The 13,253-nt window shown below is 42.7% G+C and overlaps 1 protein-coding gene across 1 annotated transcript; it reads right to left on the minus strand.

Moving 5' to 3' along the window:
• Nucleotides 1-4,430: 4,430 nt before the first annotated feature.
• On the minus strand, nucleotides 4,431-7,982 carry pou3f1 (POU class 3 homeobox 1). The gene has a single exon (XM_061717278.1). It carries the CDS (start codon nucleotides 7,946-7,948, stop codon nucleotides 6,815-6,817), a length of 1,134 nt encoding a protein of 377 aa, XP_061573262.1. The 5' UTR covers nucleotides 7,949-7,982; the 3' UTR covers nucleotides 4,431-6,814.
• Nucleotides 7,983-13,253: the final 5,271 nt, after the last annotated feature.

The raw sequence follows: 13,253 nt of genomic DNA on the forward strand, positions 1-13,253 counted from the left end.
GTTAATCTGGGGTATGTTCACTGAGCTTGTTGTGAGGGGAGTGTAGAAATGTGTAAGTCCCTTCTACTTACAGACACACACACACTAGCAGTTGTGCAGTATCTCTCAGAAGTGAGCTGATTAGGCCAAAGACTGGGGACTGCATTGCCTAATCATATCGCTGCATCCAAATTATCTGTGTACTTTTCTAATTACATGGTAGCATGCAGTGTCCTTGAGCGCAGTGGCAGGCCCCCATTTCATCTCTGCGCTGTGTCTCTCCCCGCCTACTTCCCTCATTCTGTCCCCTCTCCCAAATTCTTGTTTATGTATTTCCATCAGCCTCGTCTTTGTTGTTGCTTCGGTCCACTGTGTACTGAGCCGTGGCGCTCGTTTGCCCACCGATCGTCGTCCTTTGAACTCCGGCATCGTGGAGTAAAGCTGGCCGTCTGGGGCAGCAGGAGCATCTTTGATGATCTGTTTATTGTTCGCCTCCTATTTGCAGGGGCTCACAATACTACATCCAATCTTACATGTCATCATATGTAAAATGGACACAAGGATATTGTTTAACTTTTGGGTGATTGGGGTGCCATGCAGAGATGAGCAAAGATGAAGTCTTTTTAGACTTCTGAGTGACAAAACTTTTGCTAACCTCCGTTAGATTGTCCATAAGTCTACTTGAGGAAAGAAGAAAACTGCTCAATCTGCACTAAAAATGATCCTTCAATTGCTGTCCCTATACATTTCTGAATAGCCATGTTTTTCATTCCTTTAGAATACATTTGATTGGAGGAAGGCCCTGAACACCTCTTTGTGCTGTGAGGTTAGGTGGCCTTCCTTTATTATATATTTCTTTTACTGGTGTCCGTCTCTTTACTGCAAGGGCATGTCTTTTCTCTTCTTTCTCCTCAGTAAACCTTGTTATTGAAGTCAATAGACACCGCCATATTTCGCCGGAGTTGGAAAAAAAAAGGCTGGCTTGAAGGTAAGGAGAAGGGACGACCTTTAACATGTGACTGCCACGTTCTTTCTGTCGCGCCAATTCATTTTGCAAGAGTCTTAAAGGTGTCCTCCACAGCTGCTGTGAGATTTGATATTTTTAATATTTTCCTAAAATCTACACCTGATGAACTACAAAGATTGCTTTCCGGGTAAATTCACCAAATTCCCTCCCAGTAATTGTCCATTGCATTTATTTGACGTTTTCCACTGTATTCATGCAATTATCACTGATTATCATTGATTGATAGCAATCGCCTCATTGAATCAGCAATAATTGAATGTCTCTAAACTCTGACTGTCTTCTTATTGTAGACCACCAACAGTAACATCTATGTCCAGCTGTCTGAAGGCAACTTCCTGATGTATTAGTTCTCCACTCTCAGAACTGTTAGTCACACTGACAGACACCTGAGGCGATATAAAATGTCCCTCAAAGGCTTGAAAGAGGGAGACGGCCTACTCTCTTCTTCAAAAACTCAGAGTCAGAAGCAAAAAGATACAGCAGGGGAGGGAGCGTTCCCTCTCTAAAGCTGCACTTATACCCCCCTCACATATGGGGGCCATACCTCCGAGTCGACATGAAGGGGGAACCCATATAGCTACAAGGTCCAGTATCATAAATAACACAAGACTTCTCCTCCCCCTTCTCCATCTCCTTCACTTCACTGTTGGAGCGTTTCATATGGTAACTAGGTGTTCACTGTGTGGCCACATTGTTGCCCATCTTTCAAGTAGCTCAGAGGAGGAAACCTTGAGGTAGAGGAAGAGAAGGAATTTTTGATGAAAAAATGCATTATTCTGTTCTTTTCCCAATCTCCAACCCCGCCTTGTCTGCCACTCACAGTGGGAGAGGAGTATTTATTACATAAACGGCGAGGAGAGGAGAGGGGAGCTTGGCGGGAGGAACAGGGTAGTAATAGAGAGAGCGAGCCACTGGCTCTTTCACCTGTTGGAAAACTGTTATTACTGTAATTATTCACTCACTCCCAAATAACACAACGTTAATAAGATAATAGATCTGGAGTGTGATTTTAATAAGCTTGAGTTTGTATGCAGGTCATCATCACTGCTTTCACAAACAAACTCATAGGTAAAAGGAAAAAAAACCCAAAATAAAATTTAAAATTGAAACAAATGATCCTATAAAAGGATGCACGGCGAGCACGGCGGGGTTTTGAGAGAGTAGCAAAGAGTATGAATCCATTAAAACATGCCCAAATAGAAATTGGTTCCCAGAAGTATATGCTACTTTGCCAAAAAGTAACATAACTATTTACTGTAATGTCACCCCCTGTCTCTACATGAGGAGGGTCTGCAATCCCAAGAATCTCAACCAAGTACATTATTCAGCCGCTGCCGTTGTTTCCATAATTGAAGGCATTGTAGTGGTGTTTGTGATATCATTAATAACAGGCATTGGAGTATAATACGCTTAATGTTATTTATCTTTTGGCAGATAGCTTGATGCTGCTAATCCTCATTCATTTGCTGTGGATCAATGCAAATCCGCTAGCGTGAATAAAATCTCCTCCCCTCCTCCCAGAGCCAATGGTTCCTAACGTATTTTCCCACCATTAACCAGCTATAATCCCTGCTAATCATCACTAATCCACATCTTCTGTATGTAACGATACTTCCCTGATGAGGGAGGCATTGGTTTTTGACTGGCGCCCGGCCACTGCTGAGGCTGGAGCTCCTCCGGAGGAGCAGTCAAGGGCCCCGTTCAGCACAGTTACAGCAGCCTGCTGAGAGGAGGAGAGAAGAGCAAAGAATGAGCTGCGGTTATTTGTGAGTTAAATTGCTGGGTTTTGCTGTTTTATGATGAGTTCTACTCATGTATTATTGATGTAACAGCATAATGGAGGTTGTGTCCCTCCATATGCAGAATAAAAATTGCATATAATTCAGAAACTAACATTTGATATGAGTCACCACAATCTCTCTTGTCTGCCCATCTGTGGACCCCTTCTGTTTCTCCACCCATGTCCACTCTGTAGGCCTCTGTGGCTTGCAAAGCACTTGAAACTATTTCTGATGGTCACTGAATTCTGAAAGGCTCAAGAGCCTGTCTTAATATAGTGATGTCTGAGCATCTATCTCTGACTTGCTCATGTTTAAACTTCACTGTAACTTTGCTTGTGTAAAGAAGAAATAAAAGGCTTCAATCAGGAGTGTTGCTAATGGAGAATCAGTTCATATTTCAGTGCCAAAATCGGCGTATTTATTGACTTTACACTTAACAATTGGAACTAAAACACACAGAAACACAATGAGGGGACAGTGTGCTGTTTGTGATGATGCTCTCGTGTTCATGGACAATTCTGGGGTCGAGATCTGATGCTGCAGTACCGCTGTTTTACCAGCAGGAGACGCATTTGACCCGCTGTTGTCTGGCAGGAGGTTTGCGCCTAAACGTGGTCTCTTCTTTCACATTTTGACCACCTCAAACATGGCAAGAACACTTTTTGCACTTGCACTAAAGTGGAAAAACGAGTTGGGTGAAACTTTATCACATGTCTTTTCTTTGCTTTGCTTTGGTCATTTCAGCCCATGGCGGTTGCACAAGTGGCGCACACAAATTCAAGTTAGAAACAAACTAGTTACGGAAAAGTGACAAAAATGTAAGTGGACATGGGTTTTGCAGCAAGGACACCCCAACAAGTTTAAATAAATTGTATGAAAATGAAATAATAGACCGTTTAGAAAAATCCTTTGGGTTTTCTTCAGAGCCACTTTCAACTTTGCGTCACGCTTTCGGGTTTGGTCTGAGACGCCTAAAAATCAGCAAATAAAATAAATGTACATAGGCTAAAATAACTTGCATGTAATAAAGCTCTGCTTTCTTATTTAGTAATGGTATTGAACATTAAATGCGTGTTGGGTTTTCTGTTGAATTTGCCTGCTGCAATAACAATTTAACCTTTGAGCATGGTTTTCAAAATCTGAGCATATTTCTAAGATGTTTTGCAGATACTTTTTGGCTTTTTAAATCTACAGTTTTGTTCATCGTATGTAGTTTGGTGTATCTTATTGTTGGCACAAATACAAATAAAGAAACAATGTCCGCTGCGCTTCCCTGATTTAAACGGACATGAGTGTTTAACAAGGACACTTGACTGGAAATAAATATAACACTTTGAGGAAGAAGACATTCAAATATATTTGTTGTGTATTTTATGGCCCTCATAACTTTCATAAAACTTTTGAGTCTTTTAGTTTATCCCAAAGACCAATGTGTTCCCCACTCATTTTGGAAAAGATGCTCTCAGACCACAGATTCATCCACATTTGCCTTTTTAATGCCCATGATGGGCCAAGTGATGTCTTAAACAAGATAAATGGCTGAGATTATATGTCTGTACTGGCTGTGTTAAATGAAGGTCTCTCGACTAATAATAAGAATAACGAGACAATGAAAGACAGTAAGCCCGTGTTAATATTGCACAATTTAATACTGTGATTACACAAAGATGTGAATTACGGCAAAGACTGGGGTTAGCAGGGAATGCCTGAGGTAAAATACTGTTGACAGTTCTCTTTAACAGCACATGTACACAGCTTCTGCTTTTCAAAGATCTCTGCTACATAACCAATGACTGCAGCTGCAGATGAAGTCTCGATGCGCTGCCGCTGAACAGCTTTAACTTTCTCATGTTTATCTCGTCTGCCTGCTGATGCCACGATAAACAGCAACAAAAGGAGGGGTCATTCGGTTCTTAATGAAGACAAAAGACACGTTCTTGTATATATGTTTTATGTAAGTAATAAAATATTACTATAACATAAATATAAATGTGACTTTGCAGTCTACATTTAGCAATCAACATACAACCAAGTAAACAAAAGGAAAAACATACTGAAATTCACTGCAACATAACCATTGACAGAGCCAAACAAAGAGCTCCAAACACTTTTAAGAAATAAATATTTTTATATATATATAAATGGTCAGATTCATAAATGAAATCATATTAAAATATCTTCTTGGAATTAGTAAGTGTACAAAACTGCCCGGAAAGAAACAAAAACAAAACAATATCTCAGAACGAATACAAGTTTACATATTGGACATATTTACAGATTGGAAATAATCCTGGCAACATTTTCTCTAAAATCTTTTTTGTTTTTGTTTTTTAATTATTATTATTATTCCTATTTTTTCTTGAAAAACAAAACAAAAAAAAAAATAAAACAAAACCGGAAAATCAAGGTTTCTCTCATCTGTATTGAATAGCACTGCTGTAGGCGTTTGGACTGGTCCAACATTGACAAATGACACAACGCATGAGATTTTCAGATTTCCCTTGGTTGGGAAAAAATAAATATATCTAAATCCCTTCATCGCTTAAGCAACTATAATTTCCTTTTTCTCTGATTCCAGCGTTTTGATATAATAGAATGAATCCATGAAACAAAGGAAACGGTGCAGATGTAACCAGATTCAAACATGAAAAAACAAAACAAAAAACAAAACAAAAAAAAAACTCAAACAAACAAAAACCACAGGAATAAAAAAATCATGTCAGGCGTGGTATTCAGACATGGGGGCACTGAGTTACCTGAGTAATTCTTACTTTTCATTTTGACCAATCTCTCTTGAAATGTTTGGAATCCAGCAGATTAACAGGCAGTAGCAGTGTGAGCTGACAGCGCTCTGTGGTGACAACCAGGGTCTGGAAACTGGGCTTTTACCATGTTCTCTTCAAGCCTAATGAGATCAGCTACACTCACAATTTTATTAACAGACATAAAACTGTAACAACAACAATAATGAAAAGTAATACTTATAATAATTATAATAATAACGAAAGAATAAGTGCTCCATGCAAAGAAAACAATAATCTGAAAACAATCAACTCACCAAAGGAAAACAAACAAAAAAAAAACAAAAAACAAACAAATGCGTGTTTAGAACTGCCCTTTTAGCGTCTGATGCTGTTTGCAAATTTCCGACGTGATCAGCTGCAAAGCTTTAAATATTTTAAGGCATGCACTCAGAACTTAGACGTCCTGTTGCATTGGACTTTTTTCTAAAATGTGTCAGACTTTTTATTCTTTTTTTTTTCTTTTTTTCTTTTTATTACGAGTGCTTTTTAGGATGCCATGATCTCCATCACTTTAACACCGTCAACTCTCACTGAGTAAACAGAAAAAAATCTAGGCTGCTCTGATGAGTTACAGTAGGCTACCATATAAACCAGACACCCTGCAGAGGGAGAGACACGGAAGTTAAAGTATTTCCAAATCAAAACATCACACTTAATAGAACAAAGAAAGTATACACTAATATTCAGAAGTCTGGTTAATCACCTTAAGCCTGAAAATGCAAAGAAAAAACATGTTCGTTCAGTGTAGGCTATTCATCTCCAGTGTTGATCATTTTCAGGCACACACCTCATTGTGGTGAGCGCCAACAGTTCGTGGTACAACAGGAGGAGATGGTTCAGATGCCACATTTGAGCAGACTGCTCCCCATTCGCAGAATTTAGTTTATCAACATGTCTCCTCCATATAATTTTGGTAAATAAAGATCTTTGCTTCACTTTAAATGGGCACGGAATCAGTAAGAGTGGCTGTTTTTTCATTTGTTTTTTTTTTCTTTTTTTTTTTCCTCTGAATTATTTTTCTTAACAAGTTCCCTCCTGTTATCTAATTGTTGGACGATCTCCAAATACTAAAGGCAAAACTGATTCATTCAACTTTTCCATGTCTCTTTTCTCTCGGGACAACAAAAGCCAAACTTAAATACTGTAAACTCCATAGTCCCTGTCCCTTTTTCTATCCCCCCCCCCCTCCCCGGCCGAAATGCTCGGATTGTTCATGAAAACAGTCACTGCACAGGACTCTGTAGTGTGCGGTGCAGAGGAGGGGTCTCTGCTTGGGAATATACGTCCTCCATATTCGGGTGAGGGACCCCCACTGGTGTCATTCTTTTCTCTTTCTGTCTTCTGTTGCAAAACCAAACGCGGACAACCTCTTTTTCCAACTGCAGAGTGCCAGCCAAAGTGCTGATTTCATGAGCAGATGGTTTGGGGCATTTTAAGAAATGATTTTCCAGCGCCCCTTTCACCCCCACTTCAATGGAGGTCCTCTTCTTTCGTTTCCTTCCCTGCGCGGCAATCTTGTCCAAATTGGTGGGACTGCCGGTGTTCGAGTCTGTCTCCTCCAGCCACTTGTTAAGCAGCGGCTTAAGTTTGCACATGTTCTTGAAGCTGAGCTGCAGCGCCTCAAACCTGCAGATAGTGGTCTGAGAAAAGACGTTTCCATACAGGGTGCCCAAGGCCAAGCCCACGTCCGCCTGCGTAAAGCCCAGCTTGATCCGCCGCTGCTTGAACTGCTTGGCGAACTGCTCCAGGTCGTCGGAGCTGGGCGCGTCCTCGTCCGAGTGGTCCTGGTGATGGCTGAACGCCTGCTGGGGAGACTCCATCTGGTTGTCGTGCAGGCTGCCCGTGTCGTCGTGGAGCGGATCCCGCATGCCGTGGTGCAGGGACGCGGGCTGGGGGCTCAGCATGGCGTTCAGGTTTGTGTATCCAGGCTGGGAGTAGACGAGGGACTGGTGGCCGCCGGACGCGGCCGGGGACAGCGGGGACAGGTGGTGCGTCGTGGCGGGCGCCCATGAGCCGTGATGCGCGCTCTGCGTCTGCTGGTGCACCAGGTGAGATCTGTGATGGAAGCCGCTGCTCAGGTCGTCCCTGGTCGCCTGCACGCTGGCTTTGTGCTCCTGCTGGCCGAGGTGGGTGCTGCTGGACCAGTCGGTGTTGGAGCTGGGCAGCCACTGGTGGTGCGTCAGGCTCATCGGGTGTCCCGTGTTGGTCGCCGCGAGCCCTTGCAAGTACTCGTGGTGCATCATTTTCTGCACTTCTCTGTAGGTCGTCCCCTGGTGCATCCTATCCGAATCCGGATGCATGAGCGGGTTAGACGGCAAGGAGTTATTCCTCGGAATATACTGAGCTGTTGTCGCCATGGCTCCAACTTCGAAAACTGACGAGCACTTCGGAGGTCTCCAAGCTTTAGAGCCAAAACGCAACAACCTGCTCTGGGAGGTCTTGGGGAAGCGCGAAGACACGCCTCCCCTCGGCTTGTATTGGCTCCTCTCCGATTCAAGCTCACTGGGGACATATTCAATAGGTTCAGGCTTTCAGAGCGTGCTGCAGCTTTCGCACACGATGGATACAAGTCCGATCTTAGATATGTTATACAAAAATATATGTTTAATTTATGAAATGTCTTTGAGTTTTTAACAACCCCTCTCTTCATTTTTCCTACAACTTCTCACTGATCCTGTCTATGCATTATATTTTTCCCCCCTTCCAATTCCACAGAAGGGGGCTGCAGCAGCGGGGTTTGATTAGGTTTCTTCAGGTTTGGATTGGTTGTTTTGCAAATAACCACGTGGGGGAGTACAGGGATCCTTTTGAAGCTGGGGTCCCCCCTCCGCCACCAACTCACACACACTCGCACTACAGACGCACACCCGTGCACCTTTATAATAGGTCACTGATGATTATAGCGCTCCTCATTTTAAACAGATTATAAGGCGCGATGCTCCGGCTCCGCAGCCACCCACACAACGAGAGACGTGTAAATAAGGGGATGTGATGCGTCTGTGAATGCTCCTGAAAAATGTGTGACAAATTTGGGAGCATTTTACTCTGTTTCAAAGCCTCCGCGTCTGTCATTTATTTGCATTGTCTCGGGTAATTTTCAGTGTTGTATGATCTCATCATCACCACCCACTTAGTTATGACAGACCAAGATGGGCTCTATCTCCCCTTGCACAGACACGCAGGTGACACAGGTGACTGATACACAATCTATGCACATTATTCAGTACATAATTCTGAAATACCGACAATGAAAATAGCTGTTATCAAGGCTAGACTGATAATTATCCTTTTATCTTCTAATTTAATTTCCCAATGACACTTCCCTCAGTGGCAAACTGTTTAAGTTAGTCAAGATTTTCCCAACCCTGGAAATTATGATTGATCAAAAAATACCTGAATTATCGTATAATTTACTCTTGGAAGCTTTTTTTTTTTAATTTTTATTTATTTATTTTTACCAAGAAGCAACCTGAAGAGAGTACCTTCCCTTTTCTGGTTCCTTCCTCACTACCTCTCCCGGTTGATCTGATTATTTTTCCCTTCACGTTTTGTCCCAATACCAAATTACCAATTCTATGAATTGCAAAGCAGCCTCAGAGACGCTGAGGGGTAGAGAGAGGAGGGGGAGGGGGTGGGGGGTGCGCCAAGATTGAAAGGGATCTTTGCAAACACAATCACGTTCTTAAATGGAAATGCGGGGCTTTAAACAAATCTTACATCTCTCCCGTCCCATTCGCCTAAAACTCTGCAATCAGGCGCATGTTCCGCTCCTTCTAAAACAGGAGCTTTTTGGAAGGTTTTTCAGGCGCAACATTCCCATTTTAATCATTTACCTGAAAGCAATGTTTTGCCTTTTTATCTCTGCCGCGTGTGTGTTTGTTGTCATCCTCCCCATGCGACTCTCTGCTCTTTCTATTTACAGGAGGAATCAACTCTACTGTTCATTTTAATCCGGGACTACATGACTAAAAGGTAAGTTGCGTCCTTGCTGTATCTTGTCTCTGCCGTTAACAATCTAGGGAGTGTGAGTGTGAGTGTGTGTGTGTGTGTGTGTGTGTGTATAAAATGTTGTCCGGGTCACAGGTGCTCGTCATCATCTCTTGAAAGGCGTGGTTTTTGCCCACCCGTCCTTTATATATTTATTTGGTATGAGTGGGAGATAGTCCTCGCCAATTGCTTGCATGTCATTTCAGATTAATTTATCAGCAGCAAAAGTCCGACTTTAAGATGTATTGTGCAATTTTTACAGGCGGTGCGCATATTAATCTTTCCGAAAAACACGCCCTTTGATTAATATGTTTTTCAAACATGCCATGATACGATCATCTGGAAGAGTAAATTACGTAATTTTGCCATAGAACAGTTTGATTTGTAATACAAAATATCAATCAAAAGCATTCGTGGACAAAACTCATATTTAGTGTAAATGCGCCGAAATGGGATGATATGCAAAAATGAATAAAACAAGAATGGACTCTAATAAGGAATTCCGGTCAGGACATTTCTTCCTGTCAGTGTAAACTCCTGAGAGCACTGGCTGCGTGTCACTGCTGGAAGTGAGCGCAGCTCTGCGCAGCCCTCACTTAATGATCATGCGAATTGCCATCCAGTCATTCTTGTCCCCCCCCCCCAAAGTCTATAAAAAGCCGTGGTTTCTGCCACACAGACCCGGTGTTGTGCTCTGTCGAGTCCAGCGAGAAGCTGCTTGAAAAGAAAGATCCAGATGCTTTGGCCCTCTTGTCAAGAACATGGCCTTGTGCGCGCTGAGGTGCATTTTTGCCAAGACGCACTAGGTTTCCATGGTGCGCTGGAAGAAAGGGATCACACAGAAGTTAGTGGTGACCGGCAGGCCGTACAGGAAAAGAGGCTGGAAAAATGAACGCGACATGATGGATTTAAACACTGACTGAAAACTGGGTAAAATTACGAAGCAAGGGGAGTATGAACCGCAAAAAAATTAGTGGCGAGGAAGTTGGCTGACCTCCTTTGTGACGAATAAGTCTTCTTTGTATCTCCATGAGATTACAATTAACTGATTTATAATTATTTTTTTTACTTTCTTCTTCTCATTCCTGTGACACAAATGTGGGATTTCTCATGTTCAGATAAAAAGGACACAAGCTAAAGGCTGCACTTTCTCTGTCCAATAAAAAAGAAAGAAAATACACTTCACCTAGTGGAAATAACTAAAGGCAGGGAGTTTTTTCGTGCGTTCCTGTAACTTAGGAGGCCTTTTTTCAGTCACTCAAGAGTTAATCTTTCTCCCCCCTACTCATAACGCATGCTATATGTGACGCAAGTCAACCAATGGGACCTCATCGACCCATCAATTAACCAAGTTCCTCTTTTCCCCCCAATGAGCCTTAGTGTCAGTACAGTAAAGATGGTCAGGGAGACAAACACAGATATAGGAAGAGATTCAGATAACTGTAATTAAAAACCTAAATTAAAAAGGGAATCTGATCTCTTTTTGTAAACACTAACATTAAAGTTTTTTAAAGTGAACCCCAGACTTATTTTTTTCCCTGTCTCATTCATGCGCACACTTAATTTCGAAATAAAGTTTAAATGTTTCCACAAGTAGCCTAAACCTCAAATAACTCGTTCTTAAAACGGCCCCAACCTTATAAAATGTTTAATACAAGTCTTTTTTCAATTCAAGAGGGAACCTTTCGACATCCAGGATCGTATTTACGTTTTAAAATTCATGTAATTCACCTCCCAACTACAGCGAATGGAATAATATCCACCAATTCACTCAATCAGTTAATTGTAATTCGTTTCCACTTTTTTTTTTAGTCATGCGTAAAAGGCACTAAATATGCAATTGGAGGGGGAAAAAAAATGTTTGCCCATCTATTCTGGAGACCAAACCGTCCAGTGTTTTTCAGGTAACTTTTCCTCGCTTTCTTTTTTTGGCTAATGAACTTGGGCTATTCTGCCAGCATCCCCAGGAGAGTGCGAGGGGAGGGAGACGCTTCTCTTGTGGTAAAAGGTGCGAGTTTCTTCCACTATCTCTCGGCTAATTAGGCGGGGTCTGAGCGCGCCGGAATGAATATTCATGAAAAAGCACCGGCGCGCAATTAGTAGAGGAGAGACTACCCAACTTCAGTCCCCAAACAACGCAGCTTGCAGAGGAATGGGATGGCAGCGCCCCCTCCCGTCCCGCTCCTCCTCCTCCTCCCCCCTGCGCCATGTGGCTCTGTTTCTGCTGCTCCAGCACTCTTTTTAAGCCCTCACTTGTACTTTCAGTGCTTATCAGCCAGGATCCCGCTGCCTCCTTTCAAAGGAGCAGCCATCAGAAGTGATTTGACCACTTCATATCACCTTAATCTCCATGTTGAGAATAACAGGTCAGCTAATTAGATTTGTTATTAACATCTGAGGTAGCTTAAATAGATTATGTGTGTGTGCATGTGTGTGTGTGTCAGTTTTGGAATTATTTGTATTCATTTTTTGACATTTGAAACACAATTTTAATTGAATGTTAGAGGACTGTAACTGAAGCATTCACTCCACATCTTCATTTAAAGCAGGTGCACAAATGGGCTCTGGCCCCTACCTTCTAATGAGACCCATCACCTGACAACATGATTTCAAACCAGCCACACCTCTGTATTTCTTATCCTCTGAATTACTAATGGCCCCTGGTGGACACATCGGGGGCCGCAGCCTAAAGCCTCCGTCTATCTGTCTGGTGGTTTGTGTGTCAGTGCCAGCGTAAGCCTCAGCCCGTGTTGCCCGGTTGTCTGTCCGTCAGCCCTGTTGAGGACCCACAATCCTCTGCTTTGAATTCAAGGTGATTCTTATCCCCTACCCCCTCCTGGCCGAGCAGCCCCGTTTGCCTCTTGCCTCCATAAAGACGTGTTTATGTATGTATGTATGTATGTATGTGCAGAGGGGACTACGAGGAGGTTTTTCAAGGGTTGGGGAGGAGATAAGCAGAGGAATTTGAGGCCGGTGAATATGGATGGGGTCCCTGCTTTCAGAGAGCGCCGCTGATAGAGAGGTAAACAGCTCCTGGCCAAGAGAAGGAAGAAGAGGTGGGAGGTGGTTGATGCATGCGCTGGCATACATTTGGGGCCTAACTCCACAACACTCTTTCCCTGTCATTCACTCAGCATCTTTAAGGACTATCTGTCGTTATTTCTTCTTGGAGTTTTTGCTTTGGACAATCTTGTGGATTTGGAGGAAGAGGTTTCCATTATCAATGCAGGAGAAACGGAGAGTTTGGAAACCTGATTTCAAGTTTTTAAATCCCCAACGCTAAGGTTGCCATTTTGAGGAACAGCAAAATTAGCACAGGTTAAAGAGATCAGCTGGAATTGTGTTTTCCCACCACATGCATGCAGAGTTTGTAATACTTGTAGGGACAGCATAACCTTTCAACACCTTAAACTTCCCTTCCTCCCTTTTCTTTAACATGTGATAAGATCAATAACAGACTGACCTCAGACTTTTCCTTCCTCTTCCTGCCCTCTTGTCTCCTGACAGACCCTCCAATGCTGAACGGCTTGCAGACCCGAAGGCCACAGCCCCAAACGGACACTGCTGGAGTGAGTCAACCTGTCTCACAAAACATGTGTGATTCCATCCAAACACTGTCACTTTCTTATTTTATGTGCATGGTGAAAAATGATTCTTGCCACCCTCCCTCTCTTC

Source organism: Cololabis saira, chromosome 3 (assembly GCF_033807715.1).
Source record: "Cololabis saira isolate AMF1-May2022 chromosome 3, fColSai1.1, whole genome shotgun sequence".
NCBI lineage: Eukaryota > Metazoa > Chordata > Actinopteri > Beloniformes > Belonidae > Cololabis > Cololabis saira.

What these genes read in the sequence shown, in the direction of transcription:
- pou3f1 (XM_061717278.1), bottom strand. Translation starts at nt 7,948, where the DNA reads ATGGCGACAACAGCTCAGTATATTCCGAGGAATAACTCCTTGCCGTCT.